Consider the following 23,237-nt stretch of genomic DNA (forward strand, 5'->3'; position numbering starts at 1 on the left):
CGCCACAACTCAACTTGCAAAATACACTTGCAAGGCTTCTCGAGTTACCTGACTTGGTGAAGATATTTTTCAATTAATTTTTACTTTGATAAATAGTTTATACTTGTATTCAGGAGTCGTTCAATTTTCTTTGACGGGTTCATACTTGTACCATATAGCTTCTTCAATTCATCATTTAAAGTTTAGACTCGTACCAAGGAGTTATTCTTCATTGAAAGTTTAGGCTCATAGGAACTCTTCAATTTTCTTTGACAGTTTTTGCTCGTTTCAATAACTAATTTAGATATTATATTGCTCGTATTTAGAAGTCATCTTACATAGTTATAGCTTGTATCCAAGAGCTATTTCATTTTTTCCGACAGTTTTTGCTCGTGTCTATGAGCCAATACAAACATTTTTTACTCGTGTCGGGAGCTAGATCAGACATTTTTGACTCGTGTCGAGGAGCTAATTCAGACAGTTTTGACTCGTGTCGAGGAGCTAATTAAGACAGTTTTAACTCTTGTTGATGAGCTAATTCAAATATTTTTTAATCTTGCCGAAGAGCTAATTCAAACAGTCGAAGAGCTAATTCAAACAGTGTTGACTCGAATCGAAGAGTAACTCATCTTTGAACAGAATTTCATTTCCAACCCAAAGCTTAACTTTGGGGGGGCATTCTCAGCCCATTCCACCTCAAATTCGTATGAGCCCATAATTTGTATTTCTTTTATTCTTGAGCCCAAGGACACTATGCCCAAATTTACCTCCTCCTTTTGGAATCCTTAAAAAAAACGTATCATAACATCTCATTACTCTTTTGGTTCTCTTCTCGCCTCTGAGCACATTATGTACGTCGGCGGCTCTGTGCTCACTGCCTCTATACTCCACCGTCAGACATCCTGCCCTTTTCTCGACAGCATCTTCACTACATTCTCACCATTATTATTCTCGACTACTAAATCAAATGTTTTTCATCCCTCCAAGAATCGCACGTCACTAATAGCCGACATTGAGACATCAACGAAACTCTCACTTCAGTTTCTCCTTTTGTCTCCATCACTGCAGCCTTCCCCGTCAATTCGCTGTTGAGCTTCAACTCCATCAACGATCGTGCACCACGACTGCTTTCTGTTTTCTTCTCTGATCAACTTACTATATCTTCCATCGTTGGTCCTCTTCTCGATCACTGTTTCCACAACATCGGTTTTCCGGTGGCAGTCCCTGACAGTTTCTTGACCTATCGAGCCTAAGCACCACATATTGACAAACAAATAGAAGAGAAGATAAACCCTAGTTGAGGTGCTAGACGGTGATTTTTGTCAGAACCAAGAATGAGAGTAAGTTAATACTTTATTTATTACATAGACCTATAATTTTTAAAATACTAACTAGACTCAATACGATAAAGATTGCATAAAAACAACTAACTAAAATAAAAGATATGCTAAACCAAATACTGTTAGGCTGCGTTTGGTAACACGGAATTGGGGCTGCGGAATTGGAATTGGAATTGGAGCCTTTAATTTCAATTCCACTGTTTGGCAATACAAAAATATGTAGAATTGGAATTGAATTCCAATTCCACCAATTCCAATTCCACAATTCTAATTCCACGCGTTAACAAAAGAATTGTAAATCAATTCCACCGAAAATCGGGTCAAAATTGAAAAAAGCGCGGATCTTAATTCCGGGTCAAAATGTAAATGGATCACATATAAATTGAAAAAAAATCACTGTGCGCGTTTCCTTTCTCTCCCCCTCTTTCTCTCTCTATGAATTTTCCCACGTCGCTCTCTCTCCGCTCTATGCCCTAGCTTCTCTCTTTGCTACTGTGCCGAGCGATTCATCTCTACAATTGATGGATAATTAGGTAATGATTCAAACTCTTCCCCACTTCTGTGTTTCGAATTCACCTTTCCTTCTCTTTTATGCTTCCGGTTTACTTTATTTCATATATTTGATGGGAAAGGGGATGTTGGATGTTTTATGCTTTCATATGCTGCTTGTGTCTTTTTAAATTGAAATTGCTCTACTAGAGGCCACTGACTCAACTTCAATTTGCATTTATTGTAGCCATTAGAATAAACAAATTTGCAGATGATAAGCTGTTGCTCCTTTGAAGTTGTTTCTGTAGAGAAATTTGGTAATCCTTGTATTTTTTTCGTCTTAAAGTGTGATGTTGTTTGTTGTAATAACCTACATGAAGGTGCTAAAATGCGTAATATAGTAGAAGCTGCTCCATTTAGCTCATGATTGAGTGAGTGAAGTTAGACTTCATTCATTTATTACTCCCTCCGTCCCGGCTAAGATGACACATTGCTTAGCCGGCACGGAATTTTAGGAGTTATTGGTTAAAGTGTTTAATTGGAGAGAGAGAAGGTGGGTGTAAGTATTAAAGTAGAGAGATAAAGAAAGATTGATATTTTAATAGGAGTGGGAAAAAGTGGTTGGGTGTACTAATTGGACAGAGAAAGTTACCAAAAAAGGAAATATGTCATCTTAGTTGGGACAAACTAAAAAGGAAAACGTGTCATCTTAAGCGGGACGGAGGGAGTAGTTTAGAAGTCTTGGTGATGATGAAACTGTGGATTATGTTGAACTTAATTACAGCTTTGCAACAACAGACTTCATGGACATAGATATTAGCTAAGTGGAAAAGGGGATCAGTGTCACAATCCTATGGTTTTTATGCATTGATTAAGTATGATATGTTGACAAATAATTGAAGTATGCATGGTTGTTTTGACCAATCCCACACTTCAATTTCGAACACATATATAAAGATTGAACCTTTAATTTCACGTGCTTGGGGTTAGTTTTCGTGGAAGATGTAAGTGATTTTTTTAGGTGGGATTATGATGAAGATATGATTATATGTTTGTTTTGGGATAGTAAGAGTGCTAGTTAGTGGGTGGGTGAATGCAGAAGTGGGAGAAGTTGTAGAAGTTTCTCTATTAGGTGGAGTTGACATTTATCTACCGAGTTGGATGCTGAAATTCTTTAGTTTCCAGTTATTTGACGCAGTCCACAAGGTTTTGATTTTGCGGGCTCAAGCTAAGGATTTATGTGGTTGTGACTTTTTGTTCAAAGAATAAATTAGTTTTATTAGTCTTGTTAAAAATGAATTTGTAGCTGTGAAATTGCATGGTGTCTCGTTTTCTTAGATAGGTGTGAAATTGAACTAAAGATATAATGTTTCTGATGCTCTATGTACTTGTATAGCTTATCTTCTTAACCTGAATGATCAAATTTAAGACAATGGAAACAGTGGATTTCTTCTAATTAAGTTTGTTGCAAAGCTTGAATTTGATGTCATCAATGTTTGGCTTTGGTTTAATTTGTTGGTGTAGCAGCTATTTTCTTGATTTGCTGCAGGAATGACCTCTTGATGTTACATTCTGTTATGGATTGATGCAAGTTGAATTGAAAGTCTTGTTTACTAACCAATTAGATTCAGATTTAATGAATTGCACATTGATGAGATATTGAAATCCTAACAATTTCCTCATTTGGCCCAACTCTAAGCTGAATATAGATGAATTTCTAGTGCAATTACCGAAGAGGGATGGCGAACAAGGGACTTAGCGCTCAAAGGCGGCATGCACCGTGGTCCAGACAGTGTCGGTAGTCCCGTCGGTCGGCTAGGGATATTGTCTTTATGATTTGTATAATACTATTGTCTTTATGGTTTGTAAAATAATTGTATTCATTTGATATAGATTGGGGGAGTATATAATTGATATGATCATAATTTGTACTGTACATGACTATATTCATGTATATTTAAATTATATAATACACACCATATTTATATATAAAAAATTGTTTTATATGTCGTAAATAGAAATTAGGTATCAACTTAAATATTTTATTATGTTATACACCGGGTTTGTTTTTATGATAGTATTTATAGTTAATGTTTTTTTAAAAAAATGTAGAGAATGGGAAAAAATGTAAAAATGTTAATACTTATTAAAATAGTAATTTAAAAAAAATTATTTTAAATATTAAAAAATTTTATTTGAATTCTATTTCAATTCCAAATCTTTCATTTTGAGTTACCAAACATAGGATTTGGAATTATAATTCAATTCCATACCAATTCTTTAATTATACCAAACAAAGGATTTGGAATTGAATTAGAATTCAATTCCTTCCAATTCAATTCCATAGAATTCCAATTCTAATTCAATTCCAATTCCGTGTACCAAACGGACCGTTAGAGTTTGTATACTAGAAATCACGTTTCGAGTGATTGAATACTGTAAAACTCTTATTATATTTTCCAATGAATAAAACAGATTATTTTTGTCATAATGTTGTTATGTTTTACATTTAATGGATGTTAATACATGTTTAAATGTATAAGTTAACTTAACAAAGTCTAAGTCTTTGTTTTTTAGTAGACAGGTTGTGGGCGTCATCCACTTTAAGGTAACACGGTCAGTTCTAAACAAAGAAAAAGATGAATTTCACAACCTAGATGGAATTTGACTATCCATCGAGAAAGGTTGCAATGTCAGTCCGCATATTTCTAAGCCTTACTGAAATAAGATGACATTGGTGTGGTATAGCACTGAACGAATCTAACAGCAAGACTTGTCCTTAGGCTATCTACTGAAAGGCGAGGTCTTGATAAATATTTGGTTCTTAATCAATGTAGGTTAGCATTGAGCATACGGTATTGATTATGCATTACTTTGACTTATCAAATGGTGCGGGTTTTTCGTAACCCAATTATCCTGATATATTGGGTAGTGGTGATCAATATCTAGCGGTGCTAGGATTGCTATTATATTGAATCGTGCGCGAGCTGAGTCTCGTTTGATAATGTCCTCAAGAGGAGCGCGAAACAAGGTTTTATTATTCGGAACCTAGCTAGTTGGAGTTTGATTACTCTATGAATAATAAATAAGCGTTTCATGCTAAGTCCACTCTTGGAATTAACAAGAAGTTAATTAATTAAGTCAATAGCAGATATTAATTAATTAATTAATATTTTAATCTTAAGCGCGGGAAATGAAAGTTAAACGGAAATCCGGATTACTTGTAATTTCGGATTTGGATGGGGAGAGTTCAATATTACTTCTGTAGTGACTGCTCGTAATATTCCATTTATAACTTATATTAAATTGTGGGTTCAATTTAATTAGTAAAAAGTAAATTGGATGAGCTCATATCCAAAACCTTCCATAGATCCATGTCTGGGCCCAAAAGGAACTTAATATAAATAAGAGAATAAAGGAGACAGAAAAAATACAATTTCATTATTTGTAATTTTCGAAAATTTCAGCCTCCCCAGCTGTAGGAATTTTCGAATTCCACTCATATTCCCAAAAGGATTTCTTCTGTCTTCTTTATTTAAGTCGTAGTATTCTAGTAAGATCAGCCCACACTGATATTGGAGTATAGTTCGGGAACCAGAGAGAAGATTTGTGGTCTAGTATTCAAAGCATCACGTGGAGAAGAACCTAGCCATCTTCAATTCTTTGGAGAATTAATTAGGTATTTTTCTGCTCCGTAGAAAAACATGTTTTAGGTTTCAATATTCTTAAAGCATGATTAATTCAAGTTATGAGCATGATACATGTGATAATTACGTGAATAGATTTTGTCTAAATAATCCGCTAAATAAATCTGATTGTTATGTGATTTATTGGTGTGATTAATAATTGTAAAATTATGATAATCAAGTTCAACACCGCTTCCGCTGCCGGTTCCATCAAATACTACCTCCATCCAAATTAAGATGTCCACATTTCCTTTTTAATTTGTCCATTTTTCTATATTTGGAAATATATCCATTTCTCATCTCTCCACATTAAAATATTCAACTATTTTTTCCTCTCTACTTACTTCACATGACAACTCCTCCCAAAATCTCGTGCCACTAAAAGATATGGACATCTTGAATGGGACGGAGGTAGTAATATTAAAAGATATGGAGAAACTTGGGGGACAAGGCATAACAAATCTTGTTAGACAAGGCGTGACATCCCTATCAGTCTCTCCATGTGACAGATTCCACTTTATAAGCCGACACAAGTTGTCTCCAGATACTTGACTCTCAAAGGCGATTTGAGTTCTTGTATTGGAATGTTTGACTTTTCTCTTCCTTTCGACGAGTGGTCTACATTCTCGGATGCTCTGCCTTAGAGCATTCACAGTGGAGGGCCGATGGAGGGGCCTTCCCCATCGGCCCTCGTCGCCCCATCATTGCGGTGAATGAGCCGTCGAAAGCCTCTCTCCCCTCTCCCCTAAAGAGCCGATGTATCGGCCTATGCCGTTGACGAAGGCTCGTCAATCGGCCCTCTAAAAATTTTTTTTTTTTTTTTTTGATTTTTTTTATTTAATTTCTCTATATATACATCCACTTCCCATCATTTTCAATCAACCCTACACTTCCCATCATCTATTTTCTCATTGTACACTTCCTCTCTCTACAAAATGGATTCCGACAACTCTCTCCAATTATCCGGTGATGAAAGCCCTTACTGTTAGAGTTTGTGTACTAGAAATCACCTTTCGAGTGATTGAATACTGTTAAAACTCTTATTTTATTTTCCAAGGAATAAAACAGATTATTTTTGTCATAATGTTGTTATATTTTACATTTAATGTATGTTTATTACATGTTTAAATGTATAAATAACTTAACAAAGTCTAAGTCTTTGTTTTAGTAGACCGGTTGTGGGCGACGTCCACTTTAAGGTAACACGGTCAGTTCTGAACAAAGAAAAAGAAGTATTTCACAACCTAGATAGGCTTAGACTACCTATCGGGAAAGGTTGCAATGTCAGTCTGATTATTTCTAAGCCTTACTGAAATAAGATGACGTCGGTGTGGTACAACACTGAATTGGATCTAACAGCGAGACATGTCTTTATGCTATCTACTGAAAGACGAGGTCTTGTTAATTATTGTTTCTTAATCAATGTACGTTAGCATTGAGCATACGGTATTGATTATGCACTACTTTGACTTACCAAATGGTACGGGTTTTACACAACCCAATAAGCCTGATATATTGGGTAGTGGTGATTAATATCTAGTGGTGCTAGGATTGCTATTACATTAAATCGTGCGCGAGGTGAGTCTTGTTTGATAACATCCTCAAGAGGAGCTTGAAATAAGGTTTTATTACTCGGAACCTAGCTAGTTGGAGTTTTATTACTCTATGATTAATAAATAAGAATTTCTTGTTAAGTCCACTCTTGGAGTTAATAAGATATTAATTACTTAAGTCCATAGCAGACATTAATTAATTAATGGATGTTTCTATCTTAAGCGCGGGCAATAAATATCAAGCAATGGAAACCAGGATTACTTATAATTTCGGATTTGGATGGGGAATGCAATATTACTTCTGTAGTAGCTGCTCGTAATATATTAAATTGGGGTGCAATTTAATTAGATAAAAGCTAATTGGAGGAGCCCATATCCAAAACCTTCCATAGATCCATGTCTAAGCCCAATATGTGACTTAATATAAATAGGAGAATAAAGGAGACAGAAAATACACTTATTTTTCTTCAAAATTTTCGTCCCCCTCTCTCTTTACAAGAGGGACGATTTTTCCTCTCCTCCGTGAGAAAGGTTTTCCGTCTTCTTTATTTATGTCCTAGTATACTGGTGAGATCAACCCACCCTGATATCAGTTTACAGTCCGGGAACCAGACAGAAGTTCCGTGGTTTAGTACTAAAGATCTTCACGTGGAGAAGGCGCTAGCTATCTTCGATTCTTTGGAGAATCATCAAGGTAAAATAGCTAAACCGTCGAAAAGCATGTTTTAGGTTATAATTAATTTAAAGCATGATTTATTTGAGTTATGAGCATGATACATGTGATAATTGCGCGAATAGAATTTGTCTAAATAATCGACTAAATAGATCTTGATTATCTGATTTATTTGAATTGAATTTAACACACGCTTCCGATGTCAGTCCCTTCACTTACATGGGCAGATCCCAACCTTCCCCATCTCAGCAGCCAAATCCCTACTTTAACCAAGTTTCCGGAGGCAACCTATTCGCCGGAGGATTCACTCCTTTTGTAGGCAATACCAGGGCCCCTTACTTTAGCGGGAACCAACCCCCCAACTTCCCTCAATTCTCCGGCAACACTTTTGTGCGTGCTGGTAGACCAATTACCCCACAGGCGTTCCACTGGAGCATCGAAAGAGGAATCGACCCGAATTACGGAGACACGGTCTACCGGCCAGAGATGATGTCTTCTATACCCAGCACTCACGGGTCTTCAACTATTCTAGTCACAGATCTGAGCTTCAGCACGGAAGAGTATGAAGTGGAGGAAATGCACCCATCACCTCCCAAACAGAAGGGAACCGAGCTGTCGGCGCCTGCTCCAAAGGGTAGGAGACCGCGAACACATTATACGCCAGCTGAGACGCCTGATCTGGCGAGGTGTTGGGTGGATATCGGCGAGAATCCGGTCTTCAGTAACAACCAACAGAAGATTGGTTTCTGGACCCGCATCGCGGAACGATACAATCAGGAGGGAGTGAAGCCCGTTGGGGCACCGACTCACAAGGCGGCGGAGCTTCGCAAGCATTTCGAGCATGTCATGTTCCACATGGGTAAGTTTCATGGCATATATGAGAACAATTGCCGAATGATGACGAGCGGTATGAGCTACGACGACGTGCGGGATTTGTCGCAAGCGCAATTCACGAGTACCGTCAGCAGTGCCGGATTCCAACACTAGGAAACCTACATCAAAATGAAGGATCAAGCCAAATTTAGGGCTGGAATTGAGGCGGCAATGGCGCAAGGCTTGAGGAGGACGAGGCTCGTCGGATCCCAGACTGCGAGCAGCGGCGGAACGGTGCCACCCGACTTCACTGAGTCATTTGAGGTAGTTCAAACCGCACCTCGACGCCTAATCAGAGTCAAAGCGGCGAATGCAGCGGCGAAGGGAAGGGGAAGTCACAAGGAACCGCCTCCCAGTCGACCGATGGGGACGCGGAGGGTGACATAAGAATCGTGTCAAGACAGACATCTGGAAAACTATCAGCAGGATGAAGAAACAACTGGGTCTGCATTCCGATGACGACGACGACACTTGAGTCTTATCTGGGTTTTTCATCGGTGTTTTTTCTATGATTTTATTTGTTATTTTTTTTAATGTATGTTTTTTTTAAAATTTTGCATCTCGTTGTATTCTATTTTCTAATATTGCAATACAATGAAGATTGGTGTTAATATTTTTTGTATTTAAATTTATTTAATTTGATAACATACAAAATATAGAAGTGCTAAAAAATTAAAATAAAATAGTGATGATATGGAAATGAAATGGAATGGGAGGACCCTTCCATTGCAGGGAGATAGGCCTTTTAGCCAAATGCTACGGAATGGGAGGGCCCTTCAATTGTGAATCCTCTTACTCGTCGGATTTCTGTGTGGAGGTTTTTCAGCCTTCTTGTTGTGTCTGTTTTGCTGCCAATCTCAGTGAGATTCTTTGGGCTATTCAGCCATCAATCCTTTCGCGTCACATTCTCGATATTCCATTGGTGTGTGGGCTGCCTAAAACCCTTCCACAACAGACAGAAATCTGCCTAAATCTGACCAAATAATTCATCCAAACAAGTCAGCTAAGGGAAAAAAAAGCCACAAAACATCCCAAATAAAACAAAAACAACCATGATAAACTAGTCCAAAACGGACCCTAAAACAAACCCCAAAATCTCAAAGTACCGAGATTTTGCGAAAGAAATTGTCATCGACGAATTGTCCGGCCAGGGAAAAGAGGAAGCTAGAACCGTCGAAAGAGAGGGCAGAGAAGCCCTTGCCGAGAAGCTATCGAAAAAGATCGAGAGGCTGAGATGAAGATGCCAAAAAAAGAAACGTTTCCTGCCATGAAATCCGGAACGTCTACAAAACAGAAAAAATGGAAAGGAAAATAATCCACCGAATGAGGATGCGAGGGAGTAGCCTGCTAGAGAGATTAGACAGTAGAAGAAGACCAATTCGATATCGCCGGGATAGCCTTAGAGAAGCTTGCCGTGACCGGCAACAGGACATCCGGGAAAGGAGACGAAGCAGTTGACATATTATCCGACAGAGTGGGGGGGGGGAGGAGAAGTACCCTGCCAGAAGATATGGAGTCGCATGGATATGTATATGCTCTATTGTGGTATCATATATTCTCCTTTCAGTTCCACCTCTGGCCTCCTTCGCCTGAAAAATGAAGCGCATTTTGTTGGAATAATTAATGAACAATTAGTTAAAAACTGTCTATGATGATTAACCAAGAACGGAGAAAGAGATGAACTGTAGAGCGGAATCGTAGATTTATCCATCTAGAATTGAACAGGGGAATTGTTTTGCAGCGGCTATGGATCTTCCGAATAATCAGAGACATTCTTCGCAATAGTCTGCCGAGAAAATACAGAGACATCGAATGTTCTTCACGTTTGGGGACCATAACCCTAACTTATATTTATAGTACATAATATAAGTCCTTTTATTTTCTATTCGGTCCCTCATCGAATAGAAAATCTCATATGATATTGATAAGTCGTATTCTAAGCCTTGGCTACTGGTCAGTATGTCGTGAAATGCATGTATTATCTGCAGAACAGTTGCTTAAGTGTGCAGGATTAAAGGATCCAAGTCAGCAGGAGACGATTCAAGTGACGCAAGTGAAAAGGGCGCCAGAAGGGTGCGATACTGACCAGGATGCATGCCAGAGAAAAGGCTCGAGATGGAGTAGGAAGATAACTGGGATGATCATTGACAAGGGCAAAAAGGTCAAAACGCGGGAGAAGTCTACCCTAAAAGCAAGGGCAAGCCTCCCTATAAAAGAAGCCACTTGGAGAGAGAGAAAGGGTTCGGATAGACGCCTCCTAAGAGTTCAGTTCGTAGTTTGACAATCACACTTAGTAGAATTCTCTCTAGAAGATCGATCCTTCAGCATTATCTTACCTCTCGTTCCTCGCCACAGCCATGGTCATTTGACGTCCAAGAGTCTGCCGAAAAAGTCATCAGTCCGCCGTTCCAGCCAGTTATCGTAGCAGTGTAGTAGTATCATCGCCCGGAGTGGCATAAACAATCTTAATCACTTTCTTAGTTTAAAGTTTACTTTTGTTCGTCGCTAGTTATTTGCAAACACTCATCGTTGTTGCTCTTTTGAAGTACCTTGTTATTTTCCAACATTTACGTTATGAAGTTTCTATTTCGCATGTCACTTTGGTTTGAGTTCGCTTCATTCTGCCTAGGAAAGTTAGATTTAGTTATTGCATTTAATTTCTGAGTGCTTTCTTATCGGGAGTTGTTGATTCAAAAGTTGTAGCTATGTTTAGTCAAGTTTTCGTACATGAGTTTCTTTTTTGCGCCGTGATTACCACCTTGCATGTCAGTCAGTAGAAGTAAAGTTACAGTTTTACCGTTTAATTTAAGTTTAAGCATTTTAATCAATGGATCTTGAGTTTGAATTTATGAATCTGAAGTTTTAGTTATGGTGTCTGTGTTCATATGATTTTTGTCAATACTTGGTGAGGAAGAAAACGTCAAAATCAACTTTATTGGACCACTTTTACTTTTAAGTTACTTTTGCTTTTGTTCCCTACTTTTCAGATGTACTATCCAGACCTGTCAGAAAGCCCCCAGCCAACAGATATACCTTGTAGTCTAAATTTCCTCTTTTAGTAACTGTCCACTTTCCATATGTCTCTGATACACCTTGTCCCCTATTTTCACGAACACTCCCACATGTCTGTTATTTCCCAGCCTACTAGTCAGTAGAGTACCACCTTTATTTCCCGTCTAGGTAAAATCTCAACCCAAGCGTGGTAGCTAACCAAAACACCCAGGAAAGTCACCACAGTTATCAAAACGTGTCCATCCTCGTGGGATTCGACCCTTACCTCCATTATACTAGCCAGTAGAAATGGGTTGAGGAAATTTGTTTGAAGCCAGGTCCCGGTTATCGTACCAACGACTCAGCTGGGTCGGGAATCACTTCCTGATCAGTTGGATACACTCCAATTCACATACGAAAACCACTAGGACAAAGAAACATGCAACTTCAGATATCTACACTTATTTTCATAACGAATAAATACACTTTTAACCAAATTTAATCTTTATTGGATCACGTAAATTGGACAATTGAAATATTGTCATACACATTAACTTAGTCATGTGGACACTCAAATTTCTGACACATTTAACTGTCATTTTTTCTAGGAAGTGACAGTGTGATTGCGCTCTTTCTCTCTCTCGCTGCGCAGATATCCTGTCTATTCTAATGGAGTTTTACCTATCGGAGAAATTATCTGAGTTGATTTGTAGAGAGAAAAGATAACAACCCTAGTTGAGATTCTTAGGGGTATTTCACACCAGAAGATAAAATGAGATTAATAATTTAATTCTTCATTCTGCTTAAAATAATCTAGTGCAATAAAAAAAAAACAATTATATTTGTTCTCAAAAAAATTACAAAAGATATCAACGTGCAATCCCACGTGCCATAACTGTTAAATTATATCATGTTGAAGTCGAATATGGGTTTCTTGCTGGCGCATATCAGCAAATGATTAAACCCTTTCGGTGTCCCTCCGGGGTATCCCCATTCGTACAGAGGCGGTGGCCACACCGTGGCTTGGTCCGGCAACATATTCAGGTGCCCAATCAGTGAGTTTAGGACCTTCATTTTTATCATGTTGTGCATGATAATACATACGTACATGATATCAGCAATGCAGTTAGCATACCACGGGTGTATTGGACCCTTCACCGCGGCCCATCGAGACTGGAGCACACCAAATGCCTGTTGCACACTGCCTCTTGTCATTGTTCAAAGTAAATTTTCTTTAGATTTGTTGGGCATCTGATCATCTTCACAAATACAGGCCACCTGGGGTATATCCCATCAGCTAAATAATAGCTCATATCGTGCTGGTTGCCGTTGGCGACGAAACTGATGGCCGGTCCCACGCCAAGGCACTGCTCGTTGAAGAGGGGCGATGACTGTAGGACTTTGATGTTGTTGTCCGACCCAGCTACCCCAAAATATGCATGCCAAATCCATAGCCGGTAGTCAGCGATGGCTTCTTGGATAATCATGGGGTTCTTGCTTTTGAAGCCGGTCGTGTCATCCCTTTCTAAGTGACGATGCAGTTCTTCCACTCCCAATGCATACAATCTATGCTGCCCAACATTCCGGAAAAACCGTGCAACCTCCCGTGCATAGCCATCAGTCCTTGGCAGTCACCAGGGGTAGGATTTCGAAGATACGTATCCCCAAATATGTGGATGACGGCCCGACAGAAATTCGCCAGACACTCGCGGGCAGTCATTTCGCCTATGTGAAGGTACTCGTCGAACATATCGGCCTCACCTCCATAGGCCAACTGTCTGATTGCAGCGGTGCACTTCTGTATCGGCGAGTGACCTGGTCTACCACTCGCATCCTCTATGAACCGAAACTACTTGTACCGAACTTCAACGCCGACACGATACGCAGAAATAGCGGTCGGTGCATTCTAAAACGCCGCCGAGAGAACGATTCCCAAAACCGCGACTCCTCAGCGAAGTAATCGTCGAACAATCGTTGGTGGGCACCGAGGTGGTCCCGGGGGACTGTAATTCGATGATGAATGGGGCAAGGGACTGCCAACTGCATTTGTTGGTGCACAAGTTGTTGCACGAACCAATCTATCTCCGCGGATGTGGGCCCACAACTCATCGTCAATTCGCTGAGACGGATCATCATCACCATCATGAGACATTTTTAACCCACAGAAACTGGGATAGGAGGAAGAGAAACTCGTTAAGACAAGTGGTGCGAATGAAATCAAGAGCAACGAGCCGTATATATAGTGAAATGAAAAAAAAAAAAAAAAAAAAACGGCGCTAGCCGATCGCTCGCCGCACAATAGGCGGCCAGCGATCGGCTAGCCGCCGAAGTCCGCGACCGTGGGCTCGTCCTCCCTCCTCTCGCCATCCGCGACGCCTGACACAATAGCGGACATCCGCGAGTTTGCTATTGTGGATGCTCTTAGTATAGGTGTCTTCTAAATATGCGAAAATGTTATGCAAATTAAATATACAATTGAAATTGCAGCTGCAACTTGTATGTTCGTGAGACTATCAGTTAAAACTCCCATGAATGAAATGAGAGCATATACCAAATCAACAAATCTAGTGTTAGACCACTGCTTGGCCGTCATGGATCAAAATCCTTCTACAAAATATTACATACATAGACATGGTTACATCACCATATCACACTAATTAATATCTTCAATTCTCAATCTACTTCAACAGCTAACCATATGAACAAGCCATTACCTATTATTTCTTCTTTGCACTTGATTTGGCAAATAATTTCCCCAGAAATCTTGATGCTTTTGGAGGGTTTATATCATTCCTTCGTGGGGTATAGTCTATACTAGCAGCATCTGCTTCAGAGTTTTCTCCGGCAGTATCCTGTTTCAGAATCCGCAGCATTTCAGAGGCCATCGCAGCTGCTCTTCTGTTTCCGTTAACAGAGATGCAGACAAGGCCGGGGATAACACCCTCCTCCATGGCCAACTGACAGAATTCGACACGCTGAGAGCACAGCTTAAGGAGTACTGAAACTGCATACTCTTGATCCTCCCGATTGTCACTGTCAAGTACTTTGGCCATTGCAGCAATACAACCATCTGTGTAAGCAACAGCAACTCTAGCCTCTTCATTGTCACTCATGTTCCTCAAAATGACTATGCAGTGACTCGCTAGGCTATCATCTTCGAAAAGTGGGACTAGTTTGGGCATCAGTTCTGAAGGGGTGATGAAAGAACCAACATCACCATTTGAAGACAGATTTCTCAGTATCTTTAACGCTGGTTCCAGCAGTTCCTGATTCTGAGTGTCGAGTATGTTAAAGATGCCAACGAGAGCACCTGAAGCAGCAATTTTCTGACCACATTGTTGGTGGTTAGACAGTTCCTCCAATATGAAGAGAGCTTGCTTTGAGACCTCTGTATCAAGAAGCAATGCTAACTGACCATACTCGTCCTCCTTAAAATACGATGCACTGTTACTGTAATGCCACAGAAGCAAAAGTAGATTAGAATCTGCAACTATCTCAAATAATTACTACTTCAAGAAAATATAGTAGAGATATATAATTTACCTGTGCTTCTGCACCACCTCGTACAATAGCTGACATCCTGTCATCTGTGCTTCCATGTCATGACGGTCGTAGGCATCCTTCAAAAATCCATGGATTAGTCGGACAAACTTTCTTAACGGGATACCCACCAAATATTGTTCATTGTGTATCAGTTTCTTCAGGATACCATCAACTGCATTGCACTGAGAATCCCAGGGAAGTGTAGTGAATTTGGATAGAAATTCCCAATCAATTTCATGTGCCGATCTCACTTCGTTACTGATCATGGTGTTCGAGTAATCTGAACCGAGACTAGATCCCATTGACACATTGCTGTAATCCATTGGAAGATTTAAACCAACCATAGAATTGATCAGACTAGCAACGGAATTGATGGAATCCCAAGACCTAAGAAGTCCCTCGTGCATCTTTGTCGGGTCAGGAACAGACACGCTGTGCATGGTAGACCACTTGATGATCAGATCCTTCATAGTGGTATTTGATGTGAAAGACAAATTAGATAGCTCCACATGAGTCTTGGGGCAAGTACAGTGACCTTCATCGAACCACTTTTGGATCCACATCCTTTCAAAAGTTTGCCCCGATGCAATGACGACTGGATCATACATTAACCTCGATGATAAAGGGCATATGAATTCTTCGGGTGGCATGGTCCTGCTTAAGGTGTTGATATGAGATTCATTAGACCTATAATCTGCACAGAGCTCCACGTCCTCTGTTAAATGATACGGGTTTGGAATCGGGAAATGGTTACCATGCTCTGATGCAGCATTGTCAGTTTGTGTTTCTGCTATAACCTTTCCATATTTTTTCAGTAGATTCAGGAAGAATATTAAGATCTTCCTCTTACTTGAATCCTTTTCACCAAATTTGTCAAGCAACTTTCGGATGGATCTTTTCTCGGTCAGTAGAGCCTTTTGTGATGAAATACGAAGACGGGAGGATACAGTACGAAGAGCAGCAAGTGCAGCTTCCTCTGTATAATCAACTGCTGAGCTGCGAATCAATTCCCGCAGAACCCTTCCAGCCTCCTCTTCAGATGGATCCAAAAAGAACGCAGCACTCCTGAGATCGGCTATCATTCCAGAAATCTGATTGAAAATAACAGAGACAACAAATGACTTCATCAGCATTACTATGAAAATTTGCAATAAGAAAAATGTATGTTGTGTCCTATCATTATTTAGTGATGATTCCTCACCTTTGCAGCCAGCAAAACTGGGACCATAGATTGAAGTTGGCAGAGACTTCGCTCCAATAAATTTCTTGACTTTTTGCATCTGGACAATATTACATCTCCAGTAAGTGCCTGTAAGATTTTAGTAAATATTGAACATTAGAACAATATAGCAATTGGATACAGAAAAATGAATTTCTGTTACATGTGATCTACTACAGGATTAGGCAAGACATACATGTTACAATCCTTTGGTTGTTCTTTTATTACTTTGTCCAAGATAAAACCATCATCAGATCATTAAGTTATTGAACACAGTATGATTTTTTATTTTGCCACTTCACTTCAAGAACGTCTTAGGAATTATTTACTTTCGTATTCGTGCACATTGAAGCATGTGACGGCATACACACCATAACATATTGAGAAAAAACAAGAATTTCATATCAATAGGACGGAAGAGACACATACCAGATAAAGTACACTTGATTCACTGCAGTACTGCAGGAGAGACTTAGCTCTATCAATACCATCGGTTAACGAGCAAAGTGCCTCTATTCCTGAAGAGCATCGAGGGCGGGCTGCTTCTATTTCTGGAAAGTTCTTTGAAACTCGGACGACCACCTTAAATAATTCTGAATAGATTTGAGCATGCACCTGCAATCATTTTTATGGTTTTTATGTAGAAAATATGGTTTTTATGTAGAAACAGTTGGTGTATGAACTATTTGAAATTTGATTGAAGCTTATATAACTCTAGGCTTTTCTAAGATCAATATAGTGACAAAGACTCTGAATGCAAGGCTTTATTGGATAAGGGAAGAGCATGTTGAAACAGCAATCTCAGCAAAAATGGGGTATACTTTCACTGTTCTTGTTGCAAAATCAAAGTCTCCTTTCAAGACCAAAAGAAAGAGAGAAACTGTAGAATACAAATTATAATCTGAAAAACTCCAAGATGTTCCATGGTGTGAGTAGGAATTTTTGTTAAACACAGTATCTAGAATATTAAAAAGTGACTCGAGAGTTGTAGTCGTACCTTGATGGTCTGAGTTTGCATGAGTTCTTGAACACTTTCGGCATGATTTCTCATTGAGGAAACAACTTTCATGAAAAATTAAAAACCTTCAGCTGCCAAAGGACATAATTATACTATTAGTTTGTTGATCCAAGTTATGCCTACCAATCAATTAACCTCTCAACATATAGAACTATTATGATTACACAGACATTCAAGTCATAACAACTGTCTTAGAGTAACTAGAATGTTGAAATTTTAGCTTCCATCACCTGAATCAATGACCCAAGTCTAAATTTTCATATTTAGCAAGGTATGAATCACTAGCATGTCAAATAATGCATTTTTTATACATCACTTGTAAATCTTCAAAGTTTTTCATATTTGAGCTAGCCTAACAACCAAGAAATGCAGTCTGTATCTCAAGAATCTACATATTCGACTCAAACTACAGCATCTGACAAATTCTGATTTTGAGCTTATAAAACCACAAGATTTCCATCAACGTGTAGATATCCAATAATTACAATAAAACATGAAAAAAAATTGATTCTCTTCGAGCCTAGACATTGTAGATCATTGTTTTTCTCCCCTCCCAATCGATCAAAATGCATCATACATAGATAAAATGACACTGAAGCCTTCATCACAAACTAAAAACACCATTTAAAAAGCACAGCAAACGGAAAACAGAGTAATCAAATCTAAAATGCCTTACCCCCTCTGTTGGCGTTCATGCCACACTAAAAAAAAATGAATCTTTCACCACAATTTTGCTCCAAGCCGCAGTAGAATATCAAAATATCTCAGATGATCAAAACTTCAGGAACTTAATCTCTATCCGGAATCGGCCCAGAAGACTAAAAACAGTAGAAAATGAAATCACAATATGTTTGTTATTCCGAAATGGAATAAAAATGCAAACTTTACTCGAAGAGCATAATGATAAGGTCGTGGATGTGTACATCAAACTATAAAGGAAGATGCACAAGCACAATGCCTAAAGCCTTTTGGTTGAGGTGCTTGGACCACAACAATTAAAGCACCCACCAAGAAATTCTCATGGCAACCCAGTTTGACCCTACAGAATACAACCCAATCCAAAGGCTAGATATGTAGGTCACCTTGTGTGTCTCTAAAATTAATATGGAGAGGGAGATAGAGAGAGAGAGAGGGCTTTTGGAATTAAAGCAGAGTCAATTAATTATGGTCAAACCTGAAAAGCATAAATCATGAAGAAAGATTATCTGTTTAATAGTAGTACTACTAAGTAGAAGTAGCTTTTTTGGTGTTTACACTTGTTAATTTGATGAATTGTGGTTGTGTGAGTATTCTAATAATAACGGTGTGGTTGAACTTGCGTGGAAGCAGTCATCCATCAACTTTTCATCAAGAAGAAAAGGACTCATAATAGTACGGCCCATCTTTTATTTTAAAACTTTATTAAGGATTCAATAATCAATACTCAAAGATAAAAGGCCAAAGAGTAGGAAATCAAAAAAATATAGTCGTACTAAAAATTTGCGGATTCAGGCTATATAATCAGATTGTAATAGCTCATTGCAAACTTAACTTTGATAAGATCATCTTCAATGCTATTAGGCCAATCATAGGTCAGCCATAGGTCAGCCACTCTCTCTCCCTGCTATGTCAGCAGCACTAAAAATCCACCTGCCATATCAGATTTAGGCCAGCCGCAAAAAAAATAATTCAAAATATACTACATTTACGGAATTAAAATTTTGATTAAATTACGGAATTAAATTTCCGAGACATATACGAGAAAATTCATTAATTGCATTTAAAAAGGTACATAGATAAAAAAAAATTACATTTAAAAAGGTACATAATAAAGAAAAAAAACTATCGCCGTGCAATCCTCCGTGCCCACAACTCTTCAATTATATCTTTTTGGAGTTGAATATGAGCATCCACTTGGCGCATGTCGGCAAATTCCTTGAGGCGGCCGGCTTCATCGAGAGGTACCCCACGTCGTACGTTAGGGGTGGCCGTTCCGTGGCTTGGACCGGCTTCATCGTCATTGGCCCAACTAGTTAGTTGTACGCCTTCGTCTTCGACGATCATGTTGTGCAGGATAATGCAGGCGTACATTATTTGGGATACGCATGTGACATCCGACAAACGCGTTGGACCCTTAATTGCCGCCCATCGAGACTGGAGCACACCAAATGCGCGCTCCACGTCCTTGCGCGCCGACTCCTGTCGTTCCGCAAAGTAGGCCTTCCTTTCATCACTTGCGTGCCTGATCGTCTTCACAAAGACAGGCCACCTAGGGTATATCTCATCCGCCAAGTAGTAGCCCATATCATGCCGGTTGCCGTTGGTCACAAACGAGACGGCTGGACCGACGCCCTGGCACTTCTCGTTGAAGAGGGGAGACGAGTTCAGGACGGTGAGATCGTTGTTCGACCCGGCTACCCCAAAATACGCGTGCCAGATCCACAGCCGGTAATCAGCTACGGCCTCGAGGATCATCGTGGGATTCTTTGACTTGTAGCCGGTCGTGTATGCCCCCTTCCAGGCAGTCGGGCAGTTCTTCCACTCCCAATGCATACAGTCTATGCTGCCTAACATCCCGGGGAACCCATGCTTCTCCCCGTGCATCTGCATCAAATTCTGACAATCTTCGGGAGTAGGGCTTCGAAGGTACTGCTCACCGAAAACGTTCATCACGCCCTCACAGAAATACTTCAGACATTCTAGGGCTGTCGACTCACCGATGTGGAGGTACTCATCCCACATGTCTGCCGCGCCTCCAGCCAACTGCCTGATTGCCGTCGTGCACTTTTGAATAGGGGTGTGGCCGGGTCTGCCAACCGCATCGTGTCTGAAGCGGAAACACAGATATCGACGCTCTAATGTGCCAACGATACGCATAAATAACTCCCTGCGCATTCTAAAACGCCGCCGGAACATGTGTGCGGGAAACCACGGGTTCTCCGAAAAGTAGTCGTCGTACAGCCGCTGATGTGCAGCGGCGTGATCCCGATCAATCACTGCTCGGTGGTGGATAACCCGTGGAGGGCGAGGTATCGCCTGCTGTTCCACCCTACGCATGTACCGCTCCATCTCGCGGTTCATGTAGGCATTCATGGCCTCGTTCATCCTCCGTTCGTACTCCTCAGCATCCCCACCACTACCACCACTGCTACCACCCGCGTTACTCATCGCTCGATGATGCTCTTGTACAGAAAGTTAGAGAGAGAGAAAACTCGTTAAAACAAGCGGTGCAAATGAAAATGAAACTAAAATCGCGTTTATATAGGTTTAAAAAAAAATTAAAAATCGTCGCTGGCCGATCGGGCCGCCACAATGGCGGCTAGCGCATCGGCCAGCCACACGCAATCGGCTAGCCTGCTCCAATGGTTCGGCTAGCCGACCGGCTAGTCACGTCAATCGGCTAGCCAGTCACTAGCCTACCATTGGAGATGCTCTAATGTGGGGGGAAATTTGTTTTTCATTAAAAAGAAGAGGTTATGTTATTGTCATTGAGATGATAAAATGATACAGTATTACTACTAATTGTGCTCCTAATTAAGACACTAGTCTCTGTCTATATTTCCACAAGCCACAGGCAATATATATTATTGGTCTATTTGAAAATTAATGAAAAATGAATTTTGATAGGCCTACCAAAAGACAACTTTTTAATTGGGCCCTATTTTGACGTGGAAAAGCCCTCTTTCCCGGAACTCTTTTTATTTTATCTTCCTCTATTATTCTCCACCAAGAATTTAACAGTGGGGTTCAAACTTATTATGATATGCCATTGCCGAAAATAATTGTAGCATTAACAGTAGGATTTGCATAAAAAAGATAAATAATAAGAGAAAATGAATTAGAAATTTGTGATAGTATATACTTAAATTTAAAATTCATGAGAGACCATGGGCCCTAATGCCCCCACTTAGCGTTGCCTCTATCTACCGTAATATTGATTCTATGCATATATATTTACAAGGTCTAGCTTGTTCCCCTAAGAGTCACGTCACTGATATTAATGAATCATTATTTCTCAAGTTCTCATTTTAATATACTCTAATTCTTAATTGATCACAACTTTATATTATTATATCCATAAACTAATAGTAGAATATTCGGATAAAAAATCATAATTTCAATGTAATTTTTATGCAGTATACTGTAAACAAAAATGGTTTTGGTAAATCAATTCGTATTGTGGTAGGGCATAGTTGGTCCACCACAAAAGTCATGCAGCCCAAAACAAAATAGATTTATGGTGCAAACTTTTTCACTTATATCCGTCAGCGCACATACTCCTAAATATATCTACTCAAAGACTAAAAAATACGACAGTCAACGACGACAAATTCAAACACGGTTTGATTTGTCGCAGATTAATTTTAACATAGTGAATACTACTATTTGTTCAAATTTGACTCATCGTCTCTTTCATCTACAAAATATCGAATGCAACTTGCTTGATGTAACTTGAGAGCCACTTAAATTGTTTTCTTTTAATGATTTTTTTTTTGTTTTTATTATTGCTTTCGACATATTATCAACAAGGAAAACGTCGCAGCCTCAGACGATGTTGAGGCCTGCAATTACGCACGGAATAAACAATTTGGGCCTGCAATGATTTTTGTGCTGTAGGTATGAATTATTCAATTATTTATTTCATAGTCACAATATTGAATTAAATTACTACCAAAAAAATAATTGTGGCACTATTGGTCTATAAAGCCCACAATATATAGAGCTCCAGCCTACCAACAAAATACTTGTTCCGCCTTCAAATGATTTTGGACCAAATTGTCATGAATATTATTATGTTGCATTGACATATGGTCAGTTTTATAAGATTTAAATTCGCAATTTAAAATGATAAAGTTTCAGTTTTTTTCATTTTTGCAATGTTTCATCCACGAAACTTTCAGTGAAATTGGTAGTACTGTGTGAGCCAAAATTTTCTACATGAACAACAAAATATATTGCAGAAACTTAATCTGTATGGACATATAATGTGGGATGTTATGGACCTAGATCTATATTTGGCCCAATTATGATTTATTGGTGTAGGTCCAAATATGTTGTGCGCGGCCCAAATCTCACTACAAAAAACTTATTTTTTAAGGATACAAAAATTTAGACGCAGTTACTTGCATTGGAAATTTTTAAAAAATAACAATCTAAGACGCAAAAGAAAGCGTTCCTAAATGAATGACAAACAAACTTACTCTTTTGCTTTTTTAGGACGCTTCCATTTGCGTCCTCTAATTTTAGTTGGGACACCACCAATAAGGACGTTTTTGAAGCATCAGTATTATATTTAAAAACACAAATTAGTGTCCTTTATTGCATTTAAAAATGTCCTTAACGATTTTTTTTGTTGTAGTGTCAATGAGGCCCAATTACTTACATGGGGTATGCAACGAGGATCACGAGCGTGAGCAATCTAATTGTTTTTATGTTTCTTTTGTGAGATACATTACTCACATCGACGCTTGGCTCTCTCAATTCCCTCACTCACTCACTTAGAGCATCTCCAAGGGAATGGGTAAATGGAGAGGGAAAGAAAAATAACTACCATATTTACCTCTTCTTGATAAAATTTCATGCTCCAAAGGAAAAGATATTTGGGAAGGTATTATACCTTCTTTCATTTTGAGAAGGTATCTTTACCTCTTTTTGGAAGAGAAGGTAAAAAGTTAGTTATTTTCTTTTGTCTTTTTAATTTACCTTCTTCCTTTGGAGTCCATTGTTTTTTAAGAAGGTATAATTACCTTTTTGAGAAGGTAAATGAGAAATATACCTTCTAAACTTACCTTTCTCCCTTGGAGATGCTCTTACTCATTCTAGACTCTTCTATGCAATTAGGGTTTGTGCTCTCTCTTTCGATAACCACCTTCGATCATTGCTTCTCTTCTTTG

The 23,237-nt window shown here is 39.2% G+C and overlaps 1 protein-coding gene and 1 long non-coding RNA gene across 2 annotated transcripts; one reads left to right on the forward strand and one right to left on the reverse strand.

Moving 5' to 3' along the window:
- Positions 1-1,749: 1,749 nt before the first annotated feature.
- Positions 1,750-3,727, forward strand: LOC125211051 (uncharacterized). Its single transcript, XR_007174447.2, has 2 exons — positions 1,750-1,852; positions 3,508-3,727. It is a non-coding gene; the product is annotated as an uncharacterized LOC125211051 (long non-coding RNA).
- A 10,374-nt stretch (positions 3,728-14,101) lies between these two features.
- On the reverse strand, positions 14,102-18,488 carry LOC125216752 (U-box domain-containing protein 5). Its single transcript, XM_048118519.2, has 7 exons — positions 18,288-18,488; positions 18,041-18,182; positions 17,344-17,435; positions 16,776-16,961; positions 16,329-16,436; positions 15,128-16,218; positions 14,102-15,034 (listed from the first exon to the last, which is right to left on the reverse strand). The coding sequence occupies exons 3-7, from the start codon at positions 17,413-17,415 to the stop codon at positions 14,302-14,304; spliced, it is 2,190 nt and encodes a 729-aa protein (XP_047974476.1). The 5' UTR covers positions 17,416-17,435; positions 18,041-18,182; positions 18,288-18,488; the 3' UTR covers positions 14,102-14,301.
- Positions 18,489-23,237: the final 4,749 nt, after the last annotated feature.

Source organism: Salvia hispanica, chromosome 3 (assembly GCF_029641045.1).
Source record: "Salvia hispanica isolate PSC_SH4W2 chromosome 3, Shi_PSC_v1, whole genome shotgun sequence".
Classification (NCBI taxonomy): Eukaryota; Viridiplantae; Streptophyta; class Magnoliopsida; order Lamiales; family Lamiaceae; genus Salvia; species Salvia hispanica.

Excerpts from the sequence above, each read along its gene's own strand:
- LOC125216752 (XM_048118519.2), bottom strand. The coding sequence starts at position 17,415 with ATGAAAGTTGTTTCCTCAATGAGAAATCATGCCGAAAGTGTTCAAGAA. Across the intron at positions 16,962-17,343 it reads TGCAAACTCAGACCATCAAG|GTGCATGCTCAAATCTATTC; the intron begins GTACGACTACAA and ends AAATGATTGCAG. Across the intron at positions 16,219-16,328 it reads CAGTTTTGCTGGCTGCAAAG|ATTTCTGGAATGATAGCCGA; the intron begins GTGAGGAATCAT and ends ATTTTCAATCAG.